At 42.7% G+C, this 17,271-nt stretch overlaps 1 protein-coding gene across 1 annotated transcript; it reads right to left on the minus strand.

Moving 5' to 3' along the window:
• Window positions 1-7,148: 7,148 nt before the first annotated feature.
• On the minus strand, window positions 7,149-11,309 carry LOC311509807 (uncharacterized protein; the record flags this gene model as incomplete). Its single annotated transcript, XM_084575244.1, has 4 exons — window positions 7,149-7,190; window positions 7,348-7,782; window positions 8,495-8,626; window positions 11,256-11,309. The coding sequence occupies 4 exons, from the start codon at window positions 11,307-11,309 to the stop codon at window positions 7,149-7,151; spliced, it is 663 nt and encodes a 220-aa protein (XP_084431370.1).
• Between the last annotated feature and the right edge of the window lie 5,962 nt (window positions 11,310-17,271).

Here is a 17,271-nt window from a genome sequence, read left to right on the forward strand (position 1 = left end):
GCACATCTCTGGGCATTTCTCTTTGTTGTCATTTTTACAGTGTATCTCCTAGTTGTGTTTTTGACAGAATATCTGCTGGTAGTTATTTTTACAGTGTGTGAAACGTTTATTCCATCACCTCAGCCTTCCTCTGTGTTCTGTGTTGAGTCAGTAAATGATGGTGGACTGACATCTAGTGGCCGGTCTGTTGTAGTGGGTAGCAAGGTGTAAAAGGGAGGAGGCCTACTGAGCCCTGTAAGCTTCACCTGTGCGTCTCCTCACCTGTGCTTGTTCTCACCTGTGCACATCTCTAACACCTTGTCCTCTGTCTCCTCAGGGTAGGCACGGCATCCGTGCTGCTGAGTCTCTCCTTTGTGGGGATTATTTGTGGTTCTTCAAGTAACTTCTACGCTCTTTTTGAGAGGAACAACAGAGACACCTCCAGCAAGACAGCACTCCTGCAGACCACCAGCCCCTCACACTCTCCAACATGTTCTAAAGCTACATCCATAGTACCAGAGCTGAAACACTCCAACCCAACTTGCCTCAACGACTCACACCCATTATTATGAAGTGCTTTGAGAGACTGGTCCTGGCGCACCTGAAGGACTCCCTCCTTCCCACACTGGACCCACACCAGTTCACCTACCACAGTAACAGGAGCATAGATGATGCAGTCTCCACAGCTCTGCACTCTGTGCTCTCACACCTGGACAACAAGATAGATAGATAGATAGGTTTTATTTGTCACATGCACAGTTATACATTGTACAATGCACAGTGAAATGTACTGTTGTACCTGCAGCCAGTAGTAAAAATATATAAGTACTACAGTAAACAGTAGTTGCACCTATGACAATGACACCTATGAACGATTGCTGTTTGCTGACTTCAGCTCAGCATTCAACACTGTCATCCCCTCCAAGTTAATCACCAAACTTGGAGCCCTGGGCACCGACACCTCCCTCTGTAACTGGATCATGGACTTTCTGACCAACAGACCACAACACGTGAGGTCAGGCCACACCTGCTCCACCACTGTCACACGCACAGGTGAGCCACAAGGCTGTGTGCTGAGCCCCTTTCTCTACTCCCTCTTCACCCACGACTGCAGACCTGTGAATGGATCCAGCTCCATCTTAAAGTTAACAGACCAACAGATCACAACAACGATGAGACAGCCTACAGGGAGGAGGTACAGCACCTGGTCACATGGTGTGCTGACAATAACCTGCTCCTTAACACCATCATGACCAAGGAGCTCATTGTGGAAGCTGCTCTGTCGTGGAGCACAAAGGACGACAGCAGGTAGTGAAAACTGCCCAGAGCATCACAGGAACTCCACTCCCTGCCATTGAGGACGTCCAGAAGAGGCGCTGTCTGCGTCTGAAGGACTCCTCCCACCCGGCACATGGACTATTTTCCCTCCTGTCCTCAGACAGGTGCTTCAGAAGCCTCCGGACAAGGACCAGCAGACTCAGGAATAGCTTTTTCCCCAGAGCTGTGACCTTATTGAACTCTGACCCCGCTGACCCCTCCCCTCCACATCCTCCTGCTGACCCCTACACACCAATTCACTCACACCCCTAAACTGACCAAAGACTTTTACACCATCACCACTGCACCACTGGACTGCTCTGCAGACACACACTTTAAACAATCTGTTTGTACAGTACTATATACTGAACATTGCATTAGTTTAGTAACATTAGGTAGCTGCTGCTTATTGTTTATTCACTGCTTAATTGTTCACTTTATCTGTATTTGTATCAACTAATTTATCATCTGTCCATCTCCTTTATTGTAAATGATGTTATAGTTCCTGTTTATAGTCTACTCACATTTAATGACCAAATGCATCTGTATAATATGTTCATAGTACCTCATTCAATCATTGTGTATATCCTGCTCATTCACCTGTATATATGGTCTCACCTGTACATAGGTTTGATCTGTAAATATTGTCCATATGCTGTAAAAAAAACCTGTACCATACTACTATACACCATAGTATTTATACCACATGCACTTACTGCCTATTGCTCTTCTGCTTCGATGCTAAACTGGATTTCATTGCTCTGTACCTGTAAATGTGTAACGACAATAAAGTTGAATCTAATCTAAAGTTTTGTTCTGTACCATCTTTATGTTGATTAGGATGCTGTGGTTGGCTTTAGGTTAGTTTTATTGTTGTTAGGAGGCAGATGGTTCCCCAGACGACACCTTCAACACCAGAGGTGTCAAAAGTATTCACATTCTGTACTGTAAGTAAAAGTACGGATACTTGTGTAAAAAATACTCTGGTAAAAGTACTGATTCAACTCCTTTACTCAAGTAAAAGTCAGAAAGTACAGGCTCTGAAATGTACTTAAGTAAAAGTAAAAATGATTTTGCCATTAATGAAACAATTCATCCGTTGATAATTTTGCAAAAGTAAAAATGTTCTATCAGAATAATCCAGACTGACCTGACCAGAGGTCCTGCATGAGCATCTATTTTTAATAATAAAGTGAGGGTTATTGGATTATTGTTTTTAAACTGATAGCGTTAGCTATAAACTATCAAAACAATGTGTTCCCATAGCATTGCTAACGTTGTAAACTAGCTTCCAATAAATCCTCAAAAAGCTAATGATAGCAACAGAAACCACACCATACCTGAATTAATTTTTTTCAGATTAGACCAGTACTTCTCAAATAGTGGGGTCAGTATTAGTGTCTTCATTGATGCTTGAACGATAAACAAGCCTCCAGTCACTAGGGGGCAACAGAGCTCAAACTGATCAACAGGCTGCCTGTTCAACCCAGTAGAAGAAGAACACACTCTAGTCCGATGCTCTAGTCATGTCCGATCATGTCACGTCTTTTACGTCTTTTCATCCGTGGAGGTTAAAAAAGTAACGAGCCTGTTTTTACAATGTACGGAGTAGAAAGTACAGATATTTGTGTACAAATGTAGTAAAAGTAAAAAGTCGTCACAAAAAGAAATGCTCAAGTAAAGTACAGATACCTGAAAAATCTACTTAAGTACAGTAATGAAGTATTTGTACTTCGTTACTTCCCAACCCTGTTCAACACCACAAACAAGTAGCTCCCTTGGTAAATGGACCTCGTTCTGAACTCGTACTTTTCTCTTTGGGATGTCTGGATTTATTTCATCTTGAGGGATGCACACATACTTTGATATGGTCTGATTGAGTTTTAACAATGATTTTAAATAATATAATCCGTGTATCATTCGTTCTTTCCATTTTCAAATGGCAATCAAAAATCCCAAACTAAATAATGACTGGTTTTTCACTTTTTAATTTTAGGCTCAGTTCAAAAATACGAAATGGAAACAGGAAACAAAACTGAATTTGATTTTAATATTTTATGGTCAGGTTTACGTGACCTGGAAGTTTTGTAATGAACATTAACAAACATACGTGCTAGCCGCCAAAATCAATCGAAGACGGGTCCATGACTGATGGGGCTGATGGCCCCATCAGTCATGGAGAGTTACGTCTTATTTCAAGGAACAAAGCGTGTGACCTTAAAGGAGGAGGACACGATGGCCGAGAACATCAGCAGGATTTTCTAGATGTATATTTTCACAAAGAACCTTTTCTGTGAAATTGGACTCTACTTTTAACCACAGATTATAGCCTAGCCCAGGGGTTCCCAAACTTTTCCATGCCAAGGCCCCCCAAACAGCATTAGCTTCTGGTCGGGGACCCCCTTTCCAAACCTACAATGCTACAAAATATGTAAAGAAACGTCATCTTTTATAATGTTTCTTACTTTTATTCACTATTCAAAACCTATTACATTTGTTTAGCATAAGTGCTGCCTCATATTTTCTGATTTTAGTTGGCCAGGAGTTCTTAGATTTTTTTGCAGCAGTGTCCTCCACGACAGGGCTGTTGGTCTGTTCCTTCGGTCTCTTTCTTGTCAAAAACCTGTCCATTTCACGCTAGCTACATGCTAGCTACATGCTAGCTTGGGGAGCAAAGCAGCTTGATAAATGGTGCCACCGCCAGGTCTACACAGATTATGAGGTCATGAACGATGTTTTGACTGTCAGGGAGTAAGAAAGATGAGCATGGTAAATAACATTTAGATATGATATATTATTAATAATTATGTTTTATGATAATGATTTAAAAAATAATTAGATTATATTTTATAATAATGATTCATAAAATCATTAGATTATGTTTTATAATAATGATTAAAAATAATTTGATTATATTTTTTTCATTTTTCGAATTTTTTTTCTTATCTTCCCTCCATTTGTCTGAGGCCCCCCTAGCGCCCCCTGGCGGCCCCCACTTTGAAAACCACTGGCCTAGCCTACATTTTGCATAAACCTCTTGCTCTACTTTTTCAAAGGTTCATAGCTCCAGTCTCTATATCACTGATGATACCAGTGTTGCCATATTTCCTGGAAACGATGGTGACTTCAGCACTGTTGACCTCATAGTAATGGGGCATTATAAGTGCATGGAGAGAGTGGCGATGTTGGGGAGTCATCCAGTGTACCTGGATCACTCCACCCTACCTGCTTCTCCTTCCACTGACCAGCCAGTGCTGCTTCCACTGCAAGGCCCTCTCCAAGAGCACCCATGGCAAAGACATTCCAAAGGTGACCAAATACTTTAACACATCAGATAGGCGCATGAGGCTAAGAGAGCATCTATCTGTCTGTCTGTCTGTCTGTCTGAGAGTCAGTCAACCACAATTGCTGTGAATTTGATCTGTCTGTATTACAAGAATGTACAATGAATTTCAAACTTATTTTCATCTTCAGGACCGTCTTCATTGCTGATCTTGTGGATGGCAGATTGGAAACAAGCAAAACCCTGACAGTTCGATTCTCGGAATTTGAGTCTTCTGTCATGAGCATCACAGGTAAAGTAAATGATTGAACAAGAGGACTTGGTCATCCTTAGCGATGGTCAGGGAAACCAGATCTTGGACACAGAGGGAACCAGAGGTAAATTAATAAATAAAAATGAATATTTAGAATACTCTGGTTTTAACAAAACTACCCCTTTTTCTGAAAAAAATGAATACTTTATGGACTACTGAATCAACTATTACTACTACAACTACTTTTCAGGATCAGTGTTTTGGAAGCAAAATGCAAGGAAAGTTTGTGCTGTGAAGGAAGGAGATTTGCAGCAGTTACAAGGAAGCAAAGAGAGAAGACTGAGGTTTGTAAACTTGATTAGCATTTGTTTTTGTCAGTCATCATGATGGCATATTTGTATGGCTCCTCAATCAACAAGTGAAGAGGACTTTCTCTGTGAGAATGTTCCATTCAAGTCTCTGGGATTTCCATTGCATGAGAGTTAGGATCACTATGATTACATTAACTGACAGACTTTGATTCATTATTATGTATGAATTAGTTTGACAGACCAGTGGAAGTTGCAAAGGTGGAGTTGCTGCAACGTTCTAACAATGATTGCATTTTTACTGGTTAGGTTATAACATGTATGCTTTGCCTGTTTTTCAGTCGGCTGAGAGAGAGATAATAATGGTCTGGATGCAGTGTTTGATAGAACTGAAGAGGTGGTCCTGGCAGAACAGGGTCTTCAGGTGTCAGCTACAATCAAGGAGCTGACAAACCTGGCAAGTTCCAACCAAAGAGCAGTGTCCTTGACAGAGGCTGAAGCAGTAGCTTCTATAGGCAGATGTCAGTGCAACTCATCTACCCATATCCATGAAGAAAACAGACCCGACGCCATACATAATGTAACCACTTTACATACAATTACTGTATTTTCTTTGTCTTTTACAGTTGTTTTTTAAATCAAATTTGCATGTCCAGTGGTTGAGCTCATGGTTTCATCATGTTGCCATAGCATTGTTGGCTGCAGGAGCTGCATCGAACAATGGCAGCAAAATTCTGCATTTTGCTCAAAATGCCGAGCGGGTGATTTTGACATCAATAAACAAAAACTCACCGGACTGTCCGATGCATTGGCTGCACTGGAAAACATACTGTGTAGTAAAACTGTACAGTATGTAGCTGTTCTCATGCTGTTCTTCACTGTTCAGTTGTTTTCCACTTGATCAGTGTTTTAACGTTTGCCTTCAAAGCTCTTTTGACTTTTAAAAATGTTTGTGCATAGTGTTATTTGGGTAAAATCATCTTTCAGTGTTGTTAGAGCCAAGGTATTTTATTTATGTTGTATATTTCCTTGCTGTTTTCCAGAAACATTGGGAATTTTATGTTGCTACGCTGCTTGTGTTCCAGCTTGTCTCAAGCTCAATTTCAAACTAATTCACAGTCAACATAAAATATATAAAGCTTTTGTAATATTTTTCTAAGCTTTTGTAAGCCTAGAAAGGTTAAATGGTTCCAAATTATTCAACTGACAACTTAGGGACATGACAGCTGTGTAACAATTGTGACGACCCCTCCCCTCTACCTATCTGTTCACCTCTGCTTTTTGTTGCAGGTACGGGGAGTGGTTAAGGGGTAGAGTGGGAGGGTCGTGATTATACCTGCCCATGTGGGCTGGCCTTTCCAGAGGGCATAAAAGACAGCCTTCTGCATAGCCTCACTCTCTCTCAGCAGGCTCCAGACCCACCATTTGTTTCTTCTTTTGTTTGGTTTGTCGCACTGTACAACACACCTCTCACCATATTGTCCACACATCCACACACTGCTGACATGACTGACTCCTTTCTTACCTACATACCACATTCATTTGTAAATAAGTTGATTCGGTTATGTTAAAATAAAACTACTTTTCGGGCTTTATCTGTGTGTCGCCTCCCTCCTTCTTGCCACCTTAGAGCCAGGTGGTAACACAATCAATAACTACATCCAGGGTTGACAATGTAAAAACAGACCAAATGATCTCCAGCTACTCAAGAACACCACAAGCTGTGAGAAAGCACAACTAAAACAGTTTTTCAGACTTACTGTCACATTCATCAGGCAGATTAAAGCATCTTGGAAAGGTGTATCATCGTCGTTTACCACATGATTAAAAGGAAGAGAGATGTCAGGGTAGTTCTCTGCAAAGCTCTGCTCTGCATGGCATCTGCCCTCTTCAGATGGAAATGGATCAGCTCCAACAGCAGACTCCCAAGTCAGTGAGGATCCCAAGTCTTGCTCATAAATGTTTCCCACAACAGAAGCACATGGCAGCAGCTCCTCTGAGACTTTAGCTAGGCAGCCACCTGCTGCCACTTCATTGGGTATTCAACGACCTAAGATGTGGAATCAAAGCAATACTGGTTAGGTCAGGTTGGATGGATTGGGAGTGGAAAAAATTCATCAATATTTCTTGAGTGTAAATAATCAGTTACCTGGGATCTTGTGTGCATTCCATGAACGCACCACTCTATCAAGTCCAACTTGGCTTACTTGACATGTCAGATTTGAGATGCAGAATCTATTGAGGTTGTCCTCCGTGTTCACGACGTCTCGGTCCGGCAGGTGCACCAGAGCCCGTTCCTCCGCGTTCACGACGTCCTGGTCCGGCAGTTGCACCAGAGCCCGTTCCTCCGCGTTCGCGACGTCTCGGTCCGGCAGGTGCACCAGAGCCCGTTCCTCCGCGTTCACGACGTCCTGGTCCAGCAGGTGCACCAGAGCCCGTTCCTCCGCGTTCGCAACGTCTCGGTCCGGCAGGTGCACCAGAGCCCGTTCCTCCGCGTTCGCGACGTCTCGGTCCGGCAGGTGCACCAGAGCCCGTTCCTCCGCGTTCACGACGTCCTGGTCCAGCAGGTGCACCAGAGCCCGTTTCAGTGGATAGTTCACACGATTGTTCACCTCAGGCCACCACCTCTCCACTCGAAGGTTCTGTTGATCAAAAGTCCAAATGATGTTTTTAGGTGAACGGGAAATACAATAGCAGAAAATGTAAGAATACATTATACATACAAAAATACAAAAATCAGAATCATCTTAATATTCGAAGGGATAGATGAGATTATACAAAAGTATGTAGAAGTAAGTATGAACACAAAAAAGCACCAAACAAAACGTGAAGAGTAAAACGTGTCTGTAGCAGTCAGCTGTTAAGCTGTAATCTAAATGGATGTACATTGGTGATTATGTACTGTATATATACAGTACATATATACAGTACAGGTCTATGATCTGCATCAATTAAATGTGCAAGATTTATATAGACACTGAAGGTGATGGTGCATGAAGCATCTATAATTTATATTATCTTTTACACAACCCTCACCCTTGTTGATGTGGCTCAGAGGTATGGTGGGTCTGAGGCTGGGTCTGTATGTTGACAGCTGTTCCAGGTAAAGACACAGGTAAAACTCCATGATCAACCTGAACCTGGTCCCACATGACATGGTTCACGACTGCAGATCTGGAATAAAATAAAGTTTACGTGACTCTACTGAATTTAACTCATTCAATAAGAGTATGTGTTTAAAACATTACAGAGAAGTTATGGCAATAATAATGGCAGTTGTGAATATACTCACCTGTGTACGTCCTGATTAATCACCAGGTTGTTTTTCACTCCCATGGTCTAATGTGCCATAACTTTGCTGCTGTAGTCATCAACAGCTAAAACATGAGTGACACCAAACATCCTGAGCTTTTCATTTTGGTCTGAATGAAGTTTACGACTCATATATTCAGCATGGCAGGGAGTTGGATTTAAATTACGAGCACCCTGAGGAAAAATAAAGTAATTAGAACACCATCTGTATAAAATGTTTTTATAACAGCAAATTTATACGTTAACAGTTGACCCTGTAAAACAGAGCACATCATGACACAGCTGTATTAACATAGATTAAAATGATAACTGTTAAGGTTTGATGGACAGTGACAGTTACCCTGACTCATATAAACCATCAGTAGGGGTCGCTGTTGTCAAAACATTTGCTTTCACACTATAACATCTCAGGAGAATATTTAATGTTGTTTGTCTGTTTCTCAGCTGTTAATCTAGTCCCACGCATGAGGTATCCACGTGGTTATCAGTATCTGCTTAATTTACACTTTTTAAAGGAGGAGCATCAGCTGACGATGGAAGTTCATGGTACAGCTGATGGAGCTCTCAGGGTTCTTGTAGAAAGACAGCCGGTCATGAACTTCTGTCCATATGATGGTCCCGTCTGTCACAGGATTACACATTTATTGGCAATGTTTCCTAAATAATATATAATATTTGAAATATACTGTGGAAATCTGAATGAAAACTTACCTCACAGATCGAATCAAATCTCCAGTTCTGTGTCTGTCATGTGTCTTTTTCTCCTCAGATCATGTCGAGCACAGAATCTTCTGACGCTCGTTTCTGAGCAGGATACCCACCTGCTGCAACGTGCAGGAAATTTCGGCGTGTGTCAAACCGCTGTTGAACAAGTGCTTCATCAAAGTGTGTGTAGCTCCAGGGCAGCCATGGTAGCCTTGCCTACTACATTACACGAACTAGCACGTAAACCCGACCAATTAAATATTAAAATCACATTCACTCCTGTGGCTCGTTTTTCCATTTCGTATTTTTGTTCTGAACCTAAAATTGAAATATGAAAAACCAGTCATTTTTTAGTTTTTTTTTGTGTGTGTTGGAATTAAAAACAAATAACTAAATAATCAGTCACTTTTTCATTTTTTTATTTTTGATGCCACTTGAAAATGGAAAGAACGACTGATACACGGATTTTATTGCACTGATGGTTGGAATTTGTATTTGTGTGAAATGTTTCACTCATCAATTTAATTTAATCTCTTTTTTCTTTCTGTATTTCTTTTTCATATTTTTTTTTTTTTTTAAACTTCTTTTTATTGACAAATAGAAATAAAAAAAGGACATAGGAATACAGCTACAATTGTATTTTCTTAACATATAAACAACCCTTCACCCTCCCTCCCTGACTGGACTTACTGAAAAAGGATAACCCAAAATGTAGTACATACAATTTCTCAATAAAACAAATTCAAATTACATTATGAATTAAAATAAAACATATACATGAAAAAAAAGAAAAGAAATGTGGACAATATGACCCTTGAAGTGTCAAGCATAACATGGTTTAATGGACTGTTGGGTTTTCTATGTTGTGTTGGGGGGTGAGCCCTCTCCTTGGATCATGAATGATCCTGTTAACTGGGCAGTTCTTGAAGGCCATCAAAGTATGACAATAAAGGCTCCCAAACTGAAAAAAATTTGGTAGAGCCTCTTAAAGTAAATTTAATTTTTTCCAAATGTAGAAAAAGCATTACATCCTGTAACCATTGTGCCGCAGTAGGTGGAATGCTTGATTTCCAAAGTAATAAAATTCTTCTACGTGCTAACAGAGATACAAAAGCTATGACATTGAGTTGTTTTTTTGTCAGGTTCATTTCTGTATCTGGTACACCAAATATAGCAATCTCAGCACAAGGCTGTATAGTCACCCCAAGAACATTAGACAGAACCTCAAAAATTGTTGACCAGAAATTTGCCAGCTTATGGCATGTCCAGAACATATGAGATAAATCCGCTATATCTGTTTTACATCTAACACATCTGCCATCCACCTCAGGATAGAATGAAGACACTTTAGCTCTACTCCAGTGCAACCGGTATACTACCTTGAACTGAATGAGACCCAATCTCGCACAGGAGGTGCTGTTATTTACCCTTTGTAAGGCTTCAGTCCAAATTTCTTCAGACATTTCAATCCCTAGTTCTTTTTCCCATTTAGTCTTAATTTTCTCTAACTTATCATTATTCATAGACAGAATTAATGAGTATGAATGTGATGTAAACCCCTGCACCCAAAAAGGAATTTCCAAAAGTGAATCCACAAGGGATTTACTTGGGAGAGATGGAAATTGTGGACTATGGCTTTTGGCAAATTGGCGAGACTGGAAATAACGGAAAAGATCATTCTGCTGAAGATCGTATTTAGAACGTAGGTCACTAAAGCTACCAAAAATACCATTTATATAGAGGTCACTAAATTTTAGGATCCCTTTCCTATTCCACACAGCAAAGGCCTGATCTAATTTAGCTGGCAAAAAAGCATGATTATTACATAGTGGACTCTGAAGTAAGAGTGTTTTTCTTGTGTCAGTATGTTTCCTAAATTGGCTCCATATTTTCAGAGTAGAGATTACAACTGGGTTAGATGTAAATTGTGAAATCCTAACTGGGAGGCTAGATGTGGTTAAGGCCTGTAGGGAAGTTGACACACATGACCTACCCTCCAAGACACACCAATCCGTATTTGGGGATTGCATCCAGTATGTAAGTTTGTGTATGTTAGCTGCCCAATAATAACTTCTAAAATTAGGAAGAGCTAACCCACCCTCTGCTCTTTGACGTTGAAGAAAGTCTTTTGAAATCCTAGGATTTTTACCATTCCATATGAATTTTGAAACCAATTTATCTATCTGAGAGAAAAATGACTTTGACAGGAAAATAGGCAGGCATTGAAATAAAAATAAAAACTTCGGCAAAACATTCATTTTAACACAATTTACTCTGCCAGCTAAAGTCAGATGCAAGACATCCCATCTCTGCAGGTCAGATTTGAGTTTAGAAATCAATGGGGTAAAGTTTTTATCAAAGAGCTCTTGAAAGGAAGGAGTTATATTGATGCCTACATATTCATATTTTTCACGGTGCTACATCAGACAATAAAATTTAAGCACCTGTTTGAATCTCTCCACCTCATTCATTGACGCCATGGGTCTGCTATTATATATTACATTGATTTTTCCCTGTTTACATTTACAGTGTAAATACAGGTAGTAATTTTTAACAGAACATTCCCCTGTATTAATCTTGTTTTCTCTGGTTATCATTGTTTACAGTGTATATTCTTTAATCCAGTCATTCGTTTTCATTTTATAAATCCTTGATTACATTTTGTAGAGTGCATTTCCTGGTTGGCTTTGTCAGATGTTTAGTGTCTGGTTGTTGTTGTTATACAGCAGGGGTGGAGCAGCAATTTAAAAGTGGGGGGGTTCTAGGGGAAGCACATGAGAACCTCAACCACCTTTGGTCCCTGTTTCAGTCTCCAAAACTAATCAATGCATTTCTAGATTCTTCATGAGGATATGTAAATAATATTACATTCAAAATGTACATTATAGCACAACGCTATATCACAAACAATCACATACCATGGTATTAAGCAATTAATTTATGTTTTTATTAAAGAACAAGTGTGAGTGACTAGAACACTGCTGTTCTCTTCTCTTCTCTCTTTGCTGTTCTCTTCTCTCTTTCTTCTGTCTGTACCCGGCTGGCCTTAGGCAGATGGTCCCTCCATATGAGCTGGTTCTGGTTCTGTTCAAGGTTTCTTCCTGTTAAAAGGGAGTTTTTCCTGCCACCGTTGCCTTCAGGCTGCTCTGGGGGTTTCAGGCCGGGTTTTTGTAAAGCGTCTTGAGACGATTTGTATTGTTATTGATGCTATATAAATAAAATTGAATTGAATTGAATTGAACACTGTGTTCCCTCCCTCTCCTCTCATGTTCTCCCCTTCTTCTTCTCTCCTGTTCTCTCCCTCATCTTCTCCATGTTCTCCTTCATCCTGACTCCTGGATTTCCCTTCCTCATCCTACATTAAGAACTCAATGTTAATATTCCTGAACATGGAAGTGTTGAAGTATTTTATGTAAACTTAGAACAAACCTCTACAGCCTTGATTTTGATGAGGAAACATTCATTTGTTGTTCTTTTATCTGCTTTTTATTAATTATTTCACATATATTTTGTTGTTCTAATCTGTTTTTACTAATCTTTCATCTTAGCCTTTATCGCACTCTATTATTATTTTGTTCCTTTTATTATTTAAGATTTTAATAGTTTTATTTCATTTCATTGTCTTCATTTCTATTCTTTCCTAGTTTCTGAGAGCAGTAACAGGGATGAGTTGATGTAGGGGATTTTCTTCATTGAACAGAAGATTTTAAGCTCCAACAAACAGCTTTAAGTTACTAAATGAACACCTACATGGCATTAATATACTATAAAGTTGAATTAGTGTATTTATGGATCGACAGCTTTCTGTTTCCCTCCTGTCACCTAATTACATGTCAACTTGAGTGGAAACATAAGTCAGTCTTCTGCTGCCTTTTCCTTTTTTTTTCATTCCTAACACAAATAATAATGATGATGTTGAATAATATCTAAATCAGTTAGAAAACTGTCAGTTTCCATTAACTGGGCTTGCATTAACCTTGTTTTCCACCCGGCTTCCTTAATATCAGCTGACATGTGACAAAGACATAGTTTAGTTATTTACAGAGAAAATTCTACATTATTAACTTGTTAAATTACTGTTTTATTCTCTGCTCTGTTCACTGTCTGCGGCAGTGATTAACATCAGCTCCATGTTAGCATGTAACTGTTTACTTTCCCGGGACTAATGGGTTTGGTCAAATGGCTGTGATTGGCTGGATGGCTGTCAATCAATCTAACTTGACCAATGGGTTGTCACGTCTGAGGTGCGCTCTATTTCAGTACGCTGGTACCCTGCCAGGGCGGGGAAACGTTTAATAGCTTAGGAAAAAGTGAGGGTGTTGCAACACCAACATCCCCCACGGGTGTGACGCCCATGTTTTACAGTGTGTCTCCTGGTAGTCATACCTCCCCCCAGTGTCCATGGCTGAGGTCTTCCCCCCCGTGTCCATGGCTGAGGTCCTCCCCCATGTCCATGGCTGAGGTCTTCCCCCCCGTGTCCATGGCTGAGGTCTTCCCCCCCGTGTCCATGGCTGAGGTCTTCCCCCCCGTGTCCATGGCTGAGGTCCTCCCCCGTGTCCATGGCTGAGGTCTTCCCCCCCGTGTCCATGGCTGAGGTCTTCCCCCCGTGTCCATGGCTGAGGTCTTCCCCCCCCGTGTCCATGGCTGAGGTCTTCCCCCCCGTGTCCATGGCTGAGGTCTTCCCCCCCGTGTCCATGGCTGAGGTCTTCCCCCCAGTGTCCATGGCTGAGGTCTTCCCCCCCGTGTCCATGGCTGAGGTCTTCCCCCCGTGTCCATGGCTATGGCTGAGGTCTTCCCCCCCGTGTCCATGGCTATGGCTGAGGTCCTCCCCCCCGTGTCCATGGCTGAGGTCTTCCCCCCCGTGTCCATGGCTGAGGTCCTCCCCCCGTGTCCATGGCTATGGCTGAGGTCTTCCCCCCCGTGTCCATGGCTGAGGTCTTCCCCCCACCGTGTCCATGGCTGAGGTCTTCCCCCCCGTGTCCATGGCTGAGGTCCTCCCCCCGTGTCCATGGCTATGGCTGAGGTCCTCCCCCCGTGTCCATGGCTGAGGTCCTCCCCCCGTGTCCATGGCTGAGGTCTTCCCCCCCGTGTCCATGGCTGAGGTCCTCCCCCCGTGTCCATGGCTGAGGTCTTCCCCCCCGTGTCCATGGCTGAGGTCCTCCCCCCGTGTCCATGGCTGAGGTCCTCCCCCCAGTGTCCATGGCTATGGCTGAGGTCTTCCCCCCCGTGTCCATGGCTGAGGTCCTCCCCCCCGTGTCCATGGCTGAGGTCTTCCCCCCCGTGTCCATGGCTGAGGTCTTCCCCCCCGTGTCCATGGCTATGGCTGCGGTCTTCCCCCCCGTGTCCATGGCTGAGGTCCTCCCCCCGTGTCCATGGCTATGGCTGAGGTCTTCCCCCCCGTGTCCATGGCTGAGGTCCTCCCCCCGTGTCCATGGCTATGGCTGAGGTCTTCCCCCCCGTGTCCATGGCTGAGGTCTTCCCCCCCGTGTCCATGGCTGAGGTCCTCCCCCCATGTCCATGGCTGAGGTCTTCCCCCCCATGTCCATGGCTGAGGTCCTCCCCCGTGTCCATGGCTGAGGTCTTCCCCCCCGTGTCCATGGCTGAGGTCCTCCCCCGTGTCCATGGCTGAGGTCTTCCCCCCCGTGTCCATGGCTATGGCTGAGGTCTTCCCCCCCGTGTCCATGGCTGAGGTCTTCCTCCCCGTGTCCATGGCTGAGGTCTTCCTCCCCCCGTGTCCATGGCTGAGGTCTTCCCCCCCGTGTCCATGGCTGAGGTCCTCCCCCCGTGTCCATGGCTGAGGTCTTCCCCCCGTGTCCATGGCTGAGGTCTTCCCCCCCGTGTCCATGGCTGAGGTCCTCCCCCCGTGTCCATGGCTGAGGTCTTCCCCCCGTGTCCATGGCTGAGGTCTTCCCCCCCGTGTCCATGGCTGAGGTCCTCCCCCCGTGTCCATGGCTGAGGTGCCCTGATCAAGCATGTAACCCCCAAACTGTTCCCCAGGTGTGTCTTCAAATGTAAACACTACTGAGTGAATGAATGGATGAGTCAAACAGCAGGAACTGAAATCTACCCACTGCTGGATAATTAAGGGTTAAATCATTATTAATTATAATTATAATTATATATCTGTAAAAATTACAAGCAGAAGACCAAGTATGAAAAATACAGAAAGGAGATGCACTGTAAAATATGATTCCAGGAAAGTTTAGAGTAAAAGCAAATACAAGGAGTTACACTGTAAAAAATGTCTGGTCCAGTCTAATACCTGTCAGGGTCTGAGGAGTCTGTTAGTTTCTCTGAAGTCTGTGAAGCAGCAGGAAGCTGGACTTCTGTTTCTGGTCACCTGCTTCTGTGATCTCCAGGATGTGAACCAGTGAAGCCTCCTCCCTGACAGTCACCGTGGCCCCCTAGTGGCTCCAAGACAAACTACAACCATATCAATCTGTTTTAAAACCAGCAGCAGAAGAAGAAGAGATGATCTGTCAGATACTAACTCAACATAAAGTTTGAGGTGAGAAGATTTTGAGACAAATTTACATTTTTATAAATAAAACAAGAATCGAGTTATTCATTTTTTTTTCTCCTCAATTAAACCAAACGTTAGAACAGATTAAAGTTCAGAATAAAACATGGATTTATTAATGGGACAGTGTTCTGTTTTATTTCATGTTTATATTTATTGTCATAGAAAACTTTACAGTTTTAAGGATTTCAAGTGAAACAAAACCATCTCTGGAATAAAATACATTCACATGACGGAGACATTTCAAATGAGACTGAAAACAAGAAGCTTTGACTTAAAGCTAACGGTTGATATCAGAGGCACTTTAGTGTTGAACAGGTCAAATACATGATGCTACAGATTCACCCTGAGAACTGACTTCCTGTTTGATCAGTAAACCATGTTATAGTTCTCAGTCTGACCTGATGGTGTCAGTGTTGTAGTTCTGACCTGATGGTGTCAGTGTTGTAGTTCTCAGTCTGACCTGATGGTGTCAGTGTTGTAGTTCTGACCTGATGGTGTCAGTGTTGTAGTTCTCAGTCTGACCTGATGGTGTCAGTGTTGTAGTTCTGACCTGATGGTGTCAGTGTTGTAGTTCTCGGTCTGACCTGATGGTGTCAGTGTTGTACTTCTCGGTCTGACCTGATGGTGTCAGTGTTGTAGTTCTGACCTGATGGTGTCAGTGTTGTAGTTCTCAGTCTGACCTGATGGTGTCAGTGTTGTAGTTCTCAGTCTGACCTGATGGTGTCAGTGTTGTAGTTCTGACCTGATGGTGTCAGTGTTGTAGTTCTCAGTCTGACCTGATGGTGTCAGTGTTGTAGTTCTCAGTCTGACCTGATGGTGTCAGTGTTGTATTTCTCGGTCTGACCTGATGGTGTCAGTGTTGTAGTTCTCAGTCTGACCTGATGGTGTCAGTGTTGTAGTTCTCAGTCTGACCTGATGGTGTCAGTGTTGTAGTTCTGACCTGATGGTGTCAGTGTTGTAGTTCTCAGTCTGACCTGATGGTGTCAGTGTTGTAGTTCTCGGTCTGACCTGATGGTGTCAGTGTTGTAGTTCTCAGTCTGACCTGATGGTGTCAGTGTTGTAGTTCTGACCTGATGGTGTCAGTGTTGTAGTTCTCGGTCTGACCTGATGGTGTCAGTGTTGTAGTTCTCAGTCTGACCTGATGGTGTCAGTGTTGTAGTTCTGACCTGATGGTGTCAGTGTTGTATTTCTCGGTCTGACCTGATGGTGTCAGTGTTGTAGTTCTCAGTCTGAACTGATGGTGTCAGTGTTGTAGTTCTGACCTGATGGTGTCAGTGTTGTAGTTCTCAGTCTGACCTGATGGTGTCAGTGTTGTATTTCTCGATCTGACCTGATGGTGTCAGTGTTGTAGTTCTCAGTCTGACCTGATGGTGTCAGTGTTGTATTTCTCGGTCTGACCTGATGGTGTCAGTTTTGTAGTTCTGACCTGATGGTGTCAGTGTTGTAGTTCTGACCTGATGGTGTCAGTGTTGTAGTTCTCAGTCTGACCTGATGGTGTCAGTGTTGTATTTCTCGGTCTGACCTGATGGTGTCAGTGTTGTACTTCTCGGTCTGACCTGATGGTGTCAGTGTTGTAGTTCTGACCTGATGG

This window comes from Chelon labrosus (assembly GCF_963514085.1).
Source record: "Chelon labrosus genome assembly, contig: SCAFFOLD_55, whole genome shotgun sequence".
Lineage (NCBI taxonomy): Eukaryota > Metazoa > Chordata > Actinopteri > Mugiliformes > Mugilidae > Chelon > Chelon labrosus.